The sequence below is a fragment of the Plutella xylostella genome, chromosome 14 (assembly GCF_932276165.1).
Source record: "Plutella xylostella chromosome 14, ilPluXylo3.1, whole genome shotgun sequence".
In the NCBI taxonomy this organism is placed as follows: domain Eukaryota; kingdom Metazoa; phylum Arthropoda; class Insecta; order Lepidoptera; family Plutellidae; genus Plutella; species Plutella xylostella.
The window spans coordinates 6,625,011-6,641,410 of NC_063994.1; the positions used below are offsets into that span (position 1 = coordinate 6,625,011).

The window sequence follows — 16,400 nt, forward strand, 5'->3', positions numbered from 1 at the left end:
AAACCCATCTAAACTATATCAATATACAATTAATTAGTAAGTAATGAGATATGGATCAATTTAGTTCGCTCTCACCGGAACAGATAAGTTTGTGGCACTATACACATCTATACCAAGAAACTAAGTCGGCTGATCCTGTATCCACACATGTCATACTGCATAATTTATTATAGTGTGTGTCACTGCTGCGCCTGCGCCGCCCGTTCCGCAATCCGCAATGTACTATAAATGCCATGTTGTCCCGGTCTGCGTAGGCCGCCTGTCCACCAGTGTCGGGCGGGCAAGCGAAGCGGTGTGCGAGGTAATAATTAATGCAAATTATTGAGCGTTTATTACATCTCACACCGCTCCGCTAGGTAACGAGTCCGTCTACACGTGCTAAGAGCACCCGAGACCGTTGGAGTTGTTCTAAGGTTTGGAATGACGGGATGTCCTTCAGCGTGTCAGCAACAAACACCAGTGATGGCATGAGCCAGTTAAATTTGTTGACCAAGGGAACTGTTTGTGTACCGGCAAAATGGAAGAATGGATAAGGTCTTAGAGTTCTTAGACCAAATAGCCAGTAACCTCTCAGAATAACAACTATATCGAACTTAAAATAATCTGTGCTTCACGTAGATCACGAATTTTTTTACAACGTTGAGCCAACGTTGCACATGAATAAAAATTTACATTGACAGATTGACAGACAGTTGTCAATTTTGACGTAGTCATATTGACAATTTGACATATTATGAACTTTTACTTTCACGATTTTAGTTCAATAAACTTGGAAAAAGCTAAATAAATAATTAATTTAACCAAAATAGAAAGCTATAGACTATACCGACAACTAAAAGTGAATGTTGGTGACTGTTTTTAATCAATAAATGTATAAATTTTACTCTTAAAATGCCTAGATAATAACCATTTATAAAATTAAGCCAATGATTGATACACACAACAAACCTTGTAAATAAATTGGTAAGTCTATCTATAATTCCATAAAGATAAGATAAAGATAAAAAATCATAACTTATTCAATACAATTACACATCAAAAGTATCGTATTGAAGCACTTAACATTAATTGAACTTTCAATATATTTCAGCCAGCCCAACTAAAAATGACTAAAAAGTTCATGGTAATTCGCGCTAAAATATTTTCCCGATGGTTTCTGCGGCCGTGGCTCGGCATTCCAGTGGGGATATGGATAGCTGTGGTTACCCTGGTGTATTACAGCTGGATCTACAGCATCAGCACCACTGACCATCACATGCCTCCTCCAGTATTCAAAACACCAGATAAATTAGCTGAATTGCAAACTCTTAGCCCTATGTGGAGCAATTATCAGGTGCCTGTGGTGAGTTTGCTATCACAACATATTTTAGACTAATTTATTGATATATAGTTAAGCTTATAATTAATTTGTGCCTGGCTAAGGTAAGGCCTTTACTTATTAAAATTATCATCCCACGATATGTCCCTGAGTTGTGGCCATTTGATGAATATTTAAGTTCAAAGAGGTAAGGAGATCACCAGTTATTTTATAATCAATAAACTAAAGAGAGTAAAATTTTGATAAGTACTGGTTTCTTTTCCCCTGGAGTTTTACTTACCCCATCTGCCTTGAGCCAAAATCAGAACTGTGATCTATAAATTAAAGTTCTGTTAAGCTTTATGTTACATAAGCACTGAAAAAGGCTTTAAAATTCTTAATCTAAATTCCAGATACCAGACATAGTAGGCACCCTATGTGAGAAGATCCACATAGCGCTGGTGTGTATGGGCAAGTGTCCGCCGACCATCACTCCGCTGCTCAAGTCTCTGCTGCATCACCGACAGAACCCCATACACTTCCACTTCATTGTGGACACCAGCTCCGAGCATGTTCTGAATACACTCATGAAGACTTGGGACTTGCCTGATGGTAATATACATAGTTTTTGTAAGAGCTTATGATTATTATTATTTTTTGTATTTCATGTATATTTTCTACTCGTGAACATCTTAGGAGTGAACTGCACGGACCAAATCAACACACTCCGCATAATTCTGGAAGCATCAACAGAGTGGCAAAAGGCCCTTTTCCTGACATTTGTGGATTTTGAGAAGGCCTTTGATAGGGTACACCAGTCAGCAATATGGGATACGCTGAAATATTTTCACGTTCCGAATAAAATGCGAAACCTTATTAAGGAAGCCTACAATGGCTACACTTGCCAAGTAATCCACGAAGGGAAGCTGAGCGAACCAATAAGCCCCAATATTGGCGTCAAGCAGGGCTGCATGTTATCCCCACTACTCTTCATCATGATTACCGAAGTAATTTTGGATATGATGGAGCAGAATGGCAAACGAGGTTTGGATTGGTCCGATGGAACATCTCTGGAGTATCTCGCTTTTGCGGACGATCTTTGTCTTTTCTCCGAAAATAGCACTGATATGCAAAGGAAACTCAATGACCTCGTCCATTTGGGTAACCGAGTGGGCATGCATGTCAACAGAGAAAAGACAAAGTCAATGCGAGTAATGACTGCGGACCGTACTCCATTTAAAATCAACGGCCAATCAATTGAAGATGTTGACACCTTCACCTACCTGGGAAGCAAAATCACACCAAATGGTGGAACTGACGAGGATATCGGCAACCGCATCAACAAAGCCCGTGGAGCTTTTGCCATGTTAAGCCCAGTGTGGAGGTCTTCCGCATTCCGTCTCCAAACCAAGATCCGCCTGTTCAACGCGTGCGTAAAGACCGTTCTCCTCTACGGTTGCGAAACTTGGAAGAAAACGGTCCAAACCACGAACAAGCTACAGGTTTTCGTAAACAGATGCTTACGCAATATCCTAGGGATCCGTTGGTTTGACTTTGTCTCCAACGAGGAACTTTGGCGCAGAACACATCAAAAACCTGTAGCAGAAACCGTAAAAGAACGCAAATGGAGATGGATAGGACACGTTCTAAGGCGTACTGAAGACGTCCCAAAGGAAGCGCTGACATGGCACCCCGAGGGCGGTAAACGAAGACTCGGCAGACCGCGAGAGACATGGCAGCGCTCTGTGAAAAAGGAAATGGGCCAGGCGGGGATGTCTTGGGCGGATGTCTCTGAGCTGGCCCAAGATCGTAAAGAATGGCGGCGCTTCACTTCGGCCCTTTGCTCCCCAGCGGAGATTGGGAATAAGTAAGTAAGTAAGTATATTTTCTAACAGTGGTCACTTCTAAATGAATGAATAAATAGTTGTTAATGATACAACAATTTTAAAATAATATAGTTTGGACAAATGGAAGCTCCCTGATAACATGTTCACAACTTTTTCTATTTATGTCTTGACATTTGTCCCATTTTGCTACCATTTGTACAAAACACAGTAGGTACTCTAGATCTACTGAAGTAATTTTGTAAGATTTAGATTAATAGGCCAGAATACTGATGGAAAAACCCTTATAGCAAAATAGAAATAAGCCCTTCCTAAAGAACACCACAATAAACTGTCCAAAAAATAACTGTAATTCACATACCTCATCCAGCCACTAAAAAAAGAATAACATGATAAAAATTTTAACATTCCAGTAAACTACAGCTGCTACAACGCGCAAGACCACCTGTTCAAGGTGTCCTGGGTGCCGAACAAGCACTACTCGGGCATCTACACGCTGGTGAAGCTATTAGTCCCGGAGATCCTGCCGGCTAGCCTTCCTCGGGTTATCATGCTGGATTCAGACCTGACCTTCTTGTCAGATGTGGCCGAGCTGTGGAGCATGTTCCGGAATATGACTGATAGACAGGTACTTATAGCTTTCAATACACTTCATCCTGTTTGAATTATCCAGCATCCTGAAATAAAGTACTTTGGTGATTGTCATTTGACCGCCAACCACCAGAATTCTGTATTTAAGCTAATACCGGGGGTGGCCAATTTGATTACACTGAATTACATAATTCTTGAATCAACTAGACTAATAGGATCGACCGATTGGCCACCCCTCTTCTATAATATGCTTATTTTATATATATAAATAAAGCATATCTCAGCACATCTATCTTCATTGGTTCTAAAGTCAAAATAATTGATTACCTTTCAGTTTATAGGTCTAGTCGAGAACGAAAGTGACTGGTACTTCGGCCAGCACCGGTGGCCTGCTCTAGGCCAGGGATATAACACAGGAGTCATGTTACTAGACCTGTCGAAAGTTCGAGAAACGGTCGATTGGAACACGCTATGGCATGAAGCTATAAATGACAATTTAGCTGAGCTACAACAGCTAAATTTAGCAGATCAAGATGTGATCAATGTTCTTATAAAGAATGATCCCAGCATTCTGTACCCGATCAGCTGCCAGTACAATATACAGATGTCTACAAGATCTGTAGCTAAAAGTTGTTATGGGGAGAATATTCATAATGTTAAGGTGAGTGGACATTTCTCTCTGCTGCTGTATTTTGTAAAAGCTCTTATGCGATTGGTTAATCTAGTGGCCATTTTGGTTTTTCCTATTCACTGATTGGCTTAATATGAATAAAATCGTTTTATTTCAGGTAATTCATTGGAATTCAAACAAAAAACAGAACATAGAAATAAGAGATGCAGAATATTTTAAGACTTTACATTTGTTCTACGTTAACTTAGATGGTAATTTGTTACGGAATAAGCTTCATAAGTGTTACACGACGGAAGTGGTCACTCCTGAAGAGGTGAGAAATATTGTTATTGTTTAATTAATAGGTAATAACTTTCTTATAAAAATATAAGCTGATATACTAATCATAACAGTGAAAATGGCGGACGGACTCTTGGTATCTCGCTCTATTCGTATGTCTGTGAATACTCCTAACTCCTGATAATTTCATTGCTTACCCCGGAAATTACACCCAGATAAATCTGTATATTTTTTTGGTTTTATATTTGACTTTCGGAGCAACAAAATACATAATAAAATAGACAATTCTATTTTAACTAATTTCAGACGAAGCCCAACGACCTCTGCGCGAGTTTCCACTCAGCCCAGCGCGTCAAGTTACGCACATTACTGTACTACACCGAGTATCAATACACTGTGACGGATAACTTCGATGTGACGCTGGCGTTGCAGCTGTCGTTCGATAGGATGCAGTTTTTGGAGAGATTGGTCAAGTATTGGGAAGGTGAGATATTTTTGAGAAAAATTGGAGCCCGTCCGATGTTATTAGTTATACACTGGTAGGTAGGACACAAAAAATAATAGAATAGAATATTGCTTTATTGAACACCACATAAATCAGACATATAAAAACATACTTATACATACTAGACTAGAACTAATGTACAATAGGCGGCATTATCGCTGAGAGCGATCTCTTACAGGCAACCTTATATATTGCAGAAACAAAGTGAGAAATTAGAGGGCGTTAAATCATTAACATCACAGTTACAATGTAACAAGGGTTTAGATGATGACTTTTGACACATGTCAAGAATTCAATATGGAAATTTTATTTTAGATGACACTTACAATGTAACCAGGGTGTTAATGATCTAACAGACTATGGTGAAACTAGGCCTAATATTCCTATTCTACACTCATATCCCAATAATTATAAGTTTTCAATTGTCAGGTCCGCTGAGTGTCGCCATCTACCTATCGGACTGCGAAGTGGAACAACTCGGCAGCTTCATCCGAGAGCACTCGGACACGCTCAGCTCGAGGACCAACATCGGGTACCATTTAGTGTTCAAACAGGAACAGGTCAGTTAGTGTTATTTATTACATAATTTTGAAATAGTAGCGATATCGCTCAGTCTTATTCAATCTTCATAAACATTGCCTCTTATTACTCTTTTTCTACACTCATATCTCTATAGTAATAAGGTTGCAATTCGCACCCTTCTGCACGAGATATCGACATAGATAAACGTCATACTTATATCGATTCGCGATAAACACGGCGATGTGATGAGTTGAACGACATTCCAGTAATTTTAAAATATGACATGAGTTTTACACAATATCCACCTTATTCGTCTTCTGTGCTCTACACAACCTTATCACATGTTTCGAATCATAATTCAAAAAGTAGGTAAGCTACCTACTAACTTCCGAAAAGTGATGGAATGTTGTAGCTAGAATCTTCGCGAGTTACTCTATCTAGCTATACGGGCTAGCCAGTCACGTACAGTACCTATACTATTGTTAACGTTGAAATTATTCCCTTAGGTCCACTACCCAGTGAACTACCTGCGCAACGTGGCGCTCTCCGGTGTGCACACTCCCTACGTGTTCCTCGTGGACGTGGACTTCGTGCCCATGCACGCGCTGCACCGCCACCTGCGCCGCGCGCTGCGCCTCGTCAACCCCTACCCGCTCAAGAAGGTCACATTATTAACTAACTGGCTTTTAACTTTCATAAAGGAAGAGGGTGTCCCACGCTCTATACTATATGCGGAGCATATGAGGTGCGGGGTGTCCCACGCTCTATACTATATTGGTATTGGTCATGGGCGCTGTCTAGTGTGCACACTCCCTACGTGTTCCTCGTGGACGTGGACTTCGTGCCCATGCACGCGCTGCACCGCCACCTGCGCCGCGCGCTGCGCCTCGTCAACCCCTACCCGCTCAAGAAGGTCACATTATTAACTAACTGGCTTTTAACTTTCATAAAGGAAGTGGGTGTCCCACGCTCTATACTATACTGGTATTGGTCATGGGCGCTGTCTAGTGTGCACACTCCCTACGTGTTCCTCGTGGACGTGGACTTCGTGCCCATGCACGCGCTGCACCGCCACCTGCGCCGCGCGCTGCGCCTCGTCAACCCCTACCCGCTCAAGAAGGTCACATTATTAACTAACTGGCTTTTAACTTTCATAAAGGAAGTGGGTGTCCCACGCTCTATACTATACTGGTATTGGTCATGGGCGCTGTCTAGTGTGCACACTCCCTACGTGTTCCTCGTGGACGTGGACTTCGTGCCCATGCACGCGCTGCACCGCCACCTGCGCCGCGCGCTGCGCCTCGTCAACCCCTACCCGCTCAAGAAGGTCACATTATTAACTAACTGGCTTTTAACTTTCATAAAGGAAGAGGGTGTCCCACGCTCTATACTATATGCGGAGCATATGAGGAAGAGGGTGTCCCACGCTCTATACTATATGCTACACATATGAGGTGCGGGGTGTCCCACGCTCTATACTATATGCGGAGCATATGAGGAAGAGGGTGTCCCACGCTCTATACTATATGCTACACATATGAGGTGCGGGGTGTCCCACGCTCTATACTATATTGGTATTGGTCATGGGCGCTGTCTAGTGTGCACACTCCCTACGTGTTCCTCGTGGACGTGGACTTCGTGCCCATGCACGCGCTGCACCGCCACCTGCGCCGCGCGCTGCGCCTCGTCAACCCCTACCCGCTTAAAAAGGTCGGCTCCTTAATTAGATATACAGGGTGTTTCAAAAAGGGTATAGGTACTTAAAAATTAAATCGTTTATTCATTTTCAAACAAGACATATACATTTATGCATAACACCCCAAACAATACAATTGTTTCTCGGGGTAGTACACTCTAATTAGCTAGCTATTTTTATAAACACTTAAAGTAGGTATAAATACAATTAAATTATATGAAACATGCAGCAAGTTATGTACTATAGTTTATGCAATCCCAATAAAAAACACAAGTTGAAGGTAACAATAATTGAGTCTTATTACATTTATTACAAAAGCTATCGGTAAGCAACTACTAAATAACAGTATGATCATTAAGGCGTAGATTACAAGTGTTCAAGGAAATGTTTTTTAAGTGCCCTGTTTCTAGAACAGACTTTATGTCGTAGTACACTCTTCGTTGAATCAGACATACTATTGAATATCTTAGGAACTAAATATTCTTTTGTTCTTTTACCATAATTATTATTAACTTTCGGTACAAATAGTTTACCCTTACTCCCTGTATACTCTACTACTATCTGTAGATGCTTTTCAGAGTTCATGTTCGGCTCGAAAGACCAAAAAACTTGGCGGGACTTTTCTACTATAATATAAACACAATATCTGCTGGGAATCTAGTGCTAAGTTTTGGACTGCAGCTGTAGCCTGAGACGAGTGAAGACCACGAACAGGCATGCGTAGCTCCTGTGAATTTTTGTCCATCCATGTCTGACACTCGCTTCATTACAATTAACTTAACCCTATATCTCCCCCCACAGAGCCTAGTAGTCCCAGCGTTAGAGACGACGCGCTACCACGTGTCCCTTAATAAATTTTAGAATAGAATAGAAATCATTTATTTGATACACAGCAATAAACAGAAAAAAAATACAGTTCAAGACAGGTGCATAAACAGAACTTAAGAATTAAAATAAACAAATTAGGTAGGTACTACATATGAAGTATGATTGCTGTCATTGTCAAATAAAGTTTTATCTTTCTTTCTATATAACGTATAAATTTAACATTAAATTTTTCTCCCACAGTGCCTAGTAGTCCCGGCGTTCGAGACGACCCGCTACCGAGTGTCCCCGCCGCGCGACAAGGCGGCGTTACTGGCAAGACTTCGCTCTGATGTGGCCCCGTTTAGAGCGCGCGAGTGGCCCCGGGGGCATAGAGCTACGAATTATAGTCGCTGGATTACAGCTACGGAACCTTATGAGGTATATTCTTACTTAATCACTGACTATGGCTCTAAACCCCTAGCTCTTGATAAATAAGTTTACCCGATAGTTTTTTTTTCTGGAAAGGACGTGACCACGTGGCAGAGGTGACACTGTTTCTTAATATTACTGCACGATTTCTCGACGTGTTTCACATTAGGCAGGTACATTTAAAAGAGCAGCAGTGCCATAGCTTTGTTAAAATTAGGCGCATGTCAATAAAAAAGAACCTACATAAAGCTACCGAGTGTCCCCGCCGCGCGACAAAGCGGCGTTGCTAGCGAGACTTCGCTCTGATGTGGCCCCGTTTCGAGCGCGCGAGTGGCCTCGGGGGCATAGATCTACGAATTATAGTCGCTGGATCACTGTTACGGAGCCTTATGAGGTATTTTAATAGTTAATTATTGATCTCTTGTATTTACCTATAGGGTTTTAGACCCCTAGCTTTGCCACTGCTATAAAAACAGATGGTAGTCTATTTATGACCTAAATCAACGCATAAGTGTCATAATAGCCTTGTTAAAAATGGGCGCATGCCAATCAACCCGTACAATAAGTTACCGTGTCTCTCCGCCGCGCGACAAGGCGGCGCTACTAGCACGACTACGATCTGATGTGGCCCCCTTTCGAGCCTCGGGGCCATCGAGCTACGAATTATAGCCGCTGGATTACCGCGACCGAGCCCTATGAGGTATGAATGACCTATTTTGTGTGGCTTCTATAGGCTATCAAAATGATTTATCCATAGGAATTCCGGCTTCCTCTATACGGCTCTGCAAGCAAGAGCACAAAAACTCATCAAAATGAGTTTTGGTTGTGTCGTCGCGGGAATAAAAACTGTTACTACCTTCAAAACCCATTGAAAATTCAGATGGCATTATATTTTTGCTATATTTAGGTCAGTTGGCCATGATTAGCTCGTTCAAAATGGCCGCATGCTAATTAAAATCCACAATTATACTTGGACCATACTTTAGGTTCCTATATTAAAAGGAAGCAGTGGTGCCATAATAGCCTTCTTCAAAATAGCCCAATGCCAATTAACGCCTACAATAAGCTACCGCGTGTCCCCGCCGCGTGACAAGGCGGTGCTACTACAGGTTGTTTAATACTTAATAAGAATTCACTTACCTCTGACGTATATTGCTCTAGACCCCAAGCTCTGCTCCTGATAAAACGTTAGAAAGTTTGATGTTAATTACTACTACTCACAACAGTTTTTTTCTTCTTTCCAGGTAGAATGGCAGGCTGACTATGAACCCTACCTGGTAGTCCATCGGTCGGTGCCCAGATACGACACAAGATTTTCAGGATTCGGCTGGAATAAGGTACCTACTTCACTATTTTAATATTTCTAACTCATACTGAACATCTAAGCACCACCGGTATCGATTCCGGACTGGAGAAGCTAATTGAAATCATACTTTATATACCATAAATATATTATATGCCATGGCTCTTTCTTCTTACCTAACAGAAGATAAAATAAGAAACATTGGGTTATCTGATAATGGAAGATTTGCCTACAAAGCCAATCATAAACAACTGCTTATATAAATATTTAAACAAATCTTTTGGGTCGTGATTGTGCTAGATAAATAATTACAAATCTTACTTTTTTCATGGTGGTCAGCTCAGCACCTTACTTACCGCAGCTAAGCTTTAGAAAGAAAGAAAGAAAGACCATCTTCACTGCATGGGTTCGTTGTCGACGTAGATAAACGTCATTATATCGCAATTCGCTATAGATACGGCGCTGTAATTTTTGGAACGCGCAATAAACGAGTTTATCGACGTCGATAACAAACTCGTGAAGCGGCCGCAAAAGCATTTGTGTTTTTATAAAACTTGTACTTGTAACATTGTTTCCAGGTGTCCCACAGCGTGGAGCTCTACGCCCGCGGCTACCGCGCCGTGGTGCTGCCGGGCGCGTTCATAGTGCACGCGCCGCACGCGCCCTCCGCCGACATCACCGCCTTCCGCGCGCGCCCCGACTACCGCGTGTGAGTGTAGATGGCGCTAGTGTGTTAGCTGTGCTAGTGTCGCCCGTCGCCGCTAGATGGCGCCACGTGGTGCTGCCGGGCGCGTTCATAGTGCACGCGCCGCACGCGCCCTCCGCCGACATCACCGCCTTCCGCGCGCGCCCCGACTACCGCGTGTGAGTGTAGATGGCGCTAGTGTGTTAGCTGTGCTAGTGTCGCCCGTCGCCGCTAGATGGCGCTAGTGTGGCGCATTTCAGCTATAGCTGAACATAAAAGAGTAGAGAATCATTGAGGGCGTGGCGATCTAAGAAAGTGGCCACACTATTATAGTATAGAAAACGGACAAAAGTATCACGATACTTCAGCAGAAAAAATCAAAACGAGAAATGTTTCAAATATTTACTAATTATAAAATGCCACTTTTTGGGGAGGTTTATGTTAAGAGAAGAAATTAGTAGGGGAGAGGGGGGCAGTCTTGAATGAATTTCATTAAATCAAATCAACTGTAACTTTTATTTCATTGTGTATTTCATAATGTTTTTTTGCACTGAAACACGTGTTGGTTATCCCATTATGTAATTACTATAGACGAAAAGTGATAGTATCACACATCGATATTTTATTACAGTTTTTTCTTGCTCAGGAAAAAGTTCAAATGTGCCCCGGCAATTCTTCTAAAACTGTGTTTACCGATTTTCCTGCAACAAATTATTTAATTGGTCAGAAAAGCAGTGACTTGCAAATTATTATGTCTGTGGAATTTATACCGACACTTACATATTCTTACACATATTTTTACAATAGATACTCTAACACGGAGAGACCGACACACATAGACACCTACAGCTGTAAAGCTTATCGATACCCTTTTTCGAGTCGGGGGTTAGTAAAAAAGTATCTAGACCTGATGTTTTAACAACATTAGCATCCAGACCCTGATGTCATGTAACGTTTGACACTAGTATTTTCTAACCTCTATAAGAATAACAAATACACATTGAAAGGCATTCTATTACATCAAAATAGTACTTTTTTACAAGAAATATAAGTAATGTATGTTAATGGTTAGAAATTAAGTACCTACTCACCAGTATAAAACGCTGCTCTTTCATAAACATCGTATATATTGACTAATACTTCTCCAGCCTCATTCTCCGCCAAACATCGTAGGTAAACGCTGTAAATCATCTGTCTAGCTTCGCTGCGAATGGTTTTATTCATTTTCACCTCTTGAACAAACTCAACAATCCACAAAACTCCAAAATTAAGCAAAATTTGATTTGTTTATACAGGAACAGGGCGAGTTTGACATTCAAACCATAGAAACCTCATAGAAACAGACCACAAATCACATGTTTTTTTTTATTGCCAGGTTTAAATCTGTTTAGTTCCAAAAACATTAATCTCTACTCTTTTGTGTTCAGCTATAGATGGTGTCAAGTGATGTTTAGATGGTGATAGACGTGGCTAGTATAGCGGTGGTAGTGGCCTCCATCCTGTCTCGGCCGGGAATCGGACCCGGGACCTTCGGCATACCAGTCGGGGTCACTAACCACTACATCATTCGGTCGTCATCTGATGTGAGTTTAGTGTCGCACATCACGGCTAGATGGCACCAGTGTAGCCGTCTTACATGATGTGAGTGTAGTGGCTATTAGCTGTGCAAGTGTTGCACGTCAACGATACATGGCGTTCGTTAGATATAGCGGTTTACTTTCCTTTATACCAGTTTAATATGTTATGTTTGTCCACAGATGCCTGTCGATACTCAAACAAGAGTTCATGAGCGACCTGAAGAAGAAATACAACGTGACCCTCGATAATAATGAAGAATACAACCCCCAGGGGAAAACGTAGCGAACGAGACTGGCCAAGTAATCTGTGGTATCTGCTTTACATAACATTCCTTTTCTATAGGATCATTCCGTATTAATTCCGCCCTAGAGGAAAGCAAAAGTAAAGGTTTTTTGCAACACTAGCGCTACGACAGGCGATGGAACTACTGAGTACATTAATTTCAAACTTGGACTTCATTTGAACCCATTTTTCGCTGTCAGGTTTGCCCTCGTTTAGGGCGGATTGTACTGGACTAGACTAGCTGGACTAGACTGCAACTAAATGGCAGCTTGAGCTTTCATGATCATCAGCCAATACCAGGGCCATTGCTGGACATAGGTCGGATAGCCATAACTCCCTCTATAAGTATTATTATCTGTCTTAAAGTCATCCATCATCGACAATTAGACATAATAGTGCAAAGTTCATAAGTAAAAGCGTCAAAATACCAATATGGTATTGGTTGGACTCTTTTAAGGGTTTGCAAAAAAGGTTACGATGTTTTTCGTTCCGTTTAAACATTTACTAAGGTGCTGAATTCAATGCAAAGTGAGATTTATAAAGAGAGATTACATATTGTGTTTTATATGCTGATTTACACGCGGTATGCGGAAAATTATCATTAATTATAAAGTTCCAAAGCTACAGTCGAATGAACGAGCCCATGACATGAGTGAATGAAGATGTATGTAAAACTGTTAGTATACTCCTTATTTTAATTGCGCACATAAAGAGCTACTGCCAACATTAAACCAACAAAAAACATTATTTAATTCATCATTATATTTTAATCTTAGGTGAACTGAACTGTTTATTATATCAAAATAGTCATCATTATGTTGCCATAATACGTCAAGGCAGATTTAAATTAATTCTGTCAAGAAGATACTATTGCCAACCATCCAAAAGTATTGCATACCAAACTAACAAATAGGTACATTACCACAGCATTAAGTTCTACATTCCATTTACAATGTTGTGAAAACATGAAATAAGTCAGCATATTTTTATACAATATTTTTGTTGTGTTAGCGTTGTATTCTCTTGAGGAGAAAATGAACAGTAAGTAACATTTCATTGTTCATTATTATTATTGTACAGAAGAGCTAGTTTATAGTTGCTACAATGATGCGCAACGTCATAAGTATATCGCTATTTTGGTTGTTGTATTTCATTAATCATGACATTTCCAATGTTGTTCCTGTTTTACGTTAAGTATTATTATCTTATAAGTTTTCAAAGCGTATTTTCGTGAAAATATCTATTATATAGGTATAGTATACGTAGTTAGACTCCACCGTCTATGTTTTATGTTAAGTATAATACGCTAATACAAGAAACCGAAAAATACCTACTAAGTTTCTTATCACGAGAGTAGATTTTTTAAGGTAAAAGGATACCTAATTCATTATTATAATTTGGGCTAACATCCATTTAAACGATTGGGCGAATTCTTTTTTTTTAATTAATTATAATGTATAATAATTTAATAATGTTAGAGACGAACTATCGCATGTCAAAACAGTTCGATACATGACAAGCAATGTAATGAAATACTCATATCCACGGCCTTCTTGTAAAAAAAAAAACATTCATCACCATTTCTCTTTTCATCAATGTAGAATCTATCAACAATACAACCTCTGTAAATACACTGTTAAACTGTTGTGAATTTTTATTGTGTAAATTGTAAAATATTTGTTATATGTTAGAATGGCAATAGCACTATTATCGCCTTATATTTTGATACGGATGTTGAATTGAAATGTATTGTAGTCACTATTGTTTTACTTTCACATAATATTATGAGATTAGAGAAACTGAATAGTTTTATGTTACGAATTATGTAATGATTTAAGTACCAAATCGTTTTAAATTAATATCTGGTTTAACGTGAATGACTAGGTATTTGAAATACATCTGTCTGCCACTTATGTTTTCATGAATTAATATTATAATTAAATCAGCAACTTAATATTTACAACACAAATGATAATGCCAAAGAAAATGTGTAAGTTGTAAGTATTTTAATAAATTATATCAAGCTCTCAAACACACTTTTCTTTTAGAAATAAACCTTACTTATAAACTAGGTAAAAGTCGTTAGTAATAATAATAATATTGAAATTCAATAATTATTCAAGTAACAAGACTCAGAGATTGTTAGTATGGTGGCTACATAGGAAAATCCATTCAAACATTCTATTGGGTAAGGCTAGTAGTAAATGACGTTAATTTCCTTACTTCTTAGATAATAATACTCTTCTTAATAGACCTCATCTGCGATCATCCTAGACTGGGCGGTGCCTAGCAGATTGCTGCTATTGGGGTTCTCTTTGGTCGTCAACAGCCAGAGCAGGACAATGATCTGGAAGTCCAGCTCTTGAATTTCCTTCTTCAAATTCGATAACGCCTTCTTAGCAGTTACCAGCGGCGAGCTGTCGTTCATCGACGAGCCCCGGGACTCTGTCTTCTGCTTAACACTTTCCACTTTTGCAGTCAATTCATTCAGTATCTCTTGCCTTTCAACTATCCCTACACTAACCTCTTTGTACTCGTGGGTTACTTTATTAAGCTCGTCTAATAGAGCTCCGTATTCGCGGACCATTGGTGCAAACTGCTCGTTGAGTATATTCTCTCTGGCTGACACTTTGTCCATGGTAGAGCTGATGTTTGTGTGCAGTTTGTTCAGCTGTGTGCCTGTGGTTTTAAACCTGTCGAACAGTTCGTCTTTGTATGCCTTCATCTGTGCGTGTCTGGCCCGCCAGTCGCGCCCGTCGGCTGGTATCTTCAGCCGCAGCGCCGGCGCTACTCTCTCCAGCTCCAACTTCCACGCTTCCCAGTCGTGCACCTTATCCGTCACGTTAACCACCTCTTTATCTTCAAGCTGCTCCTCGTCTCCGGACTCTGCTGAATAAATACCCATTTCCTCTTCAACTTTGTCCAGAATTATTTCGGTTTCATCCTCAACTTGGTCGGCGTCGTCTACTGCATCTTCCGTTTCTGCCTCTTGTACCACCGGGTTTTCCCATTGAAACTTCTCTTTCTTCAGGACCTCATTGGTCAAAACGTTCAAGATGAAACAGACCTGTTCTCCATAGCCTTGTTTCAATTTGTGTGACGAGAAATCTACAGTTATCTCTTTTTCTCTGAGGTGTTCTAGGATATTGGCGATGATGGAGTTGGGGTCATCTTCCTCATGGGGCTGGTCGAAGTCCCGACCAGCTCGGCGGATGAGCCAGGCGGCCGTGGAGGCAAACACGAAGAACTGTTCCGCAGGATTGGTGGACGTGATGAAGTAGTAGCGGCTCATTGGCTTCATCTTAATCTCTGGACGTAGTTCGACATCGATTTTCAAGATCCTCAGCTTGTCCATTAAGTTTAGATCCATTTTCGCTTTATTAATTTGATTGAAAAGGAATATTCAATAATTATACAGTCTTATTTCGGCGGATAATATTTGTAAACAGCACTGTCACTGACAGTAGTTAAGAAATTTCGTTTGTTTACTGTTTTCGTCGCCATGGTAACGAAAGTCGTATGAGCAGAAATAAAGTCGCGCGGACTTTTTTAACACTAAACAATACGCGTCGAGAACTCTGTTATTTTAGTCACATTCACTTGTTTTCTGAACAAAATCCTTGGGGCTTTTAGCATTTTTGGCAAGGTTTCTCCAATTAATTTACACGCCGAAGAAACTCTCCTTAGTACAAATTTAAATAAAGCCCTCTGTTGTGACGATAGATCGCTGACCTTGGCTTAAAAAGAACTACGTTATTATGTCTACTCTACTCTACAATGTATTTTAAAGCGGCAGGAACCACTTAATATAGGTTAAATCCGTCCGTGAAATTCTACAATGTTAAAAAATCAGTAGAGCTATAAGAAATAAGTAACAAGACCTAGGTAATTGAATAGTCTTGTACTGGCGGTGGCGGTGGCCTACACGACCTTCATTGTTTCCGACCCTGA

The 16,400-nt window shown here is 40.5% G+C and overlaps 2 protein-coding genes across 2 annotated transcripts; one reads left to right on the plus strand and one right to left on the minus strand.

Moving 5' to 3' along the window:
- Positions 1–619: 619 nt before the first annotated feature.
- On the plus strand, positions 620–14,481 carry LOC105383503 (xylosyl- and glucuronyltransferase LARGE2s). The gene is made up of 13 exons (XM_048625245.1): positions 620–963; positions 1,091–1,342; positions 1,711–1,909; positions 3,555–3,769; positions 4,067–4,393; positions 4,521–4,676; positions 4,949–5,126; positions 5,577–5,707; positions 6,176–6,331; positions 8,434–8,610; positions 9,846–9,938; positions 10,483–10,613; positions 12,347–14,481. Exons 2-13 carry the CDS (start codon positions 1,106–1,108, stop codon positions 12,447–12,449), a joined length of 2,103 nt encoding a protein of 700 aa, XP_048481202.1. The 5' UTR covers positions 620–963; positions 1,091–1,105; the 3' UTR covers positions 12,450–14,481.
- On the minus strand, positions 14,434–16,311 carry LOC105383480 (intraflagellar transport protein 57 homolog). The gene has a single exon (XM_011553526.3). It carries the CDS (start codon positions 15,817–15,819, stop codon positions 14,695–14,697), a length of 1,125 nt encoding a protein of 374 aa, XP_011551828.3. The 5' UTR covers positions 15,820–16,311; the 3' UTR covers positions 14,434–14,694.
- Between the last annotated feature and the right edge of the window lie 89 nt (positions 16,312–16,400).

What these genes read in the sequence shown, in the direction of transcription:
- LOC105383503 (XM_048625245.1), top strand. Translation starts at nt 1,106, where the DNA reads ATGACTAAAAAGTTCATGGTAATTCGCGCTAAAATATTTTCCCGATGG. An exon ending in GGAATATGACTGATAGACAG is followed by an intron (nt 3,770 to 4,066) that starts GTACTTATAGCT and finishes ATTACCTTTCAG; the next exon opens with TTTATAGGTCTAGTCGAGAA. An exon ending in ATTGGTCAAGTATTGGGAAG is followed by an intron (nt 5,127 to 5,576) that starts GTGAGATATTTT and finishes TTCAATTGTCAG; the next exon opens with GTCCGCTGAGTGTCGCCATC.
- LOC105383480 (XM_011553526.3), bottom strand. Translation starts at nt 15,819, where the DNA reads ATGGATCTAAACTTAATGGACAAGCTGAGGATCTTGAAAATCGATGTC.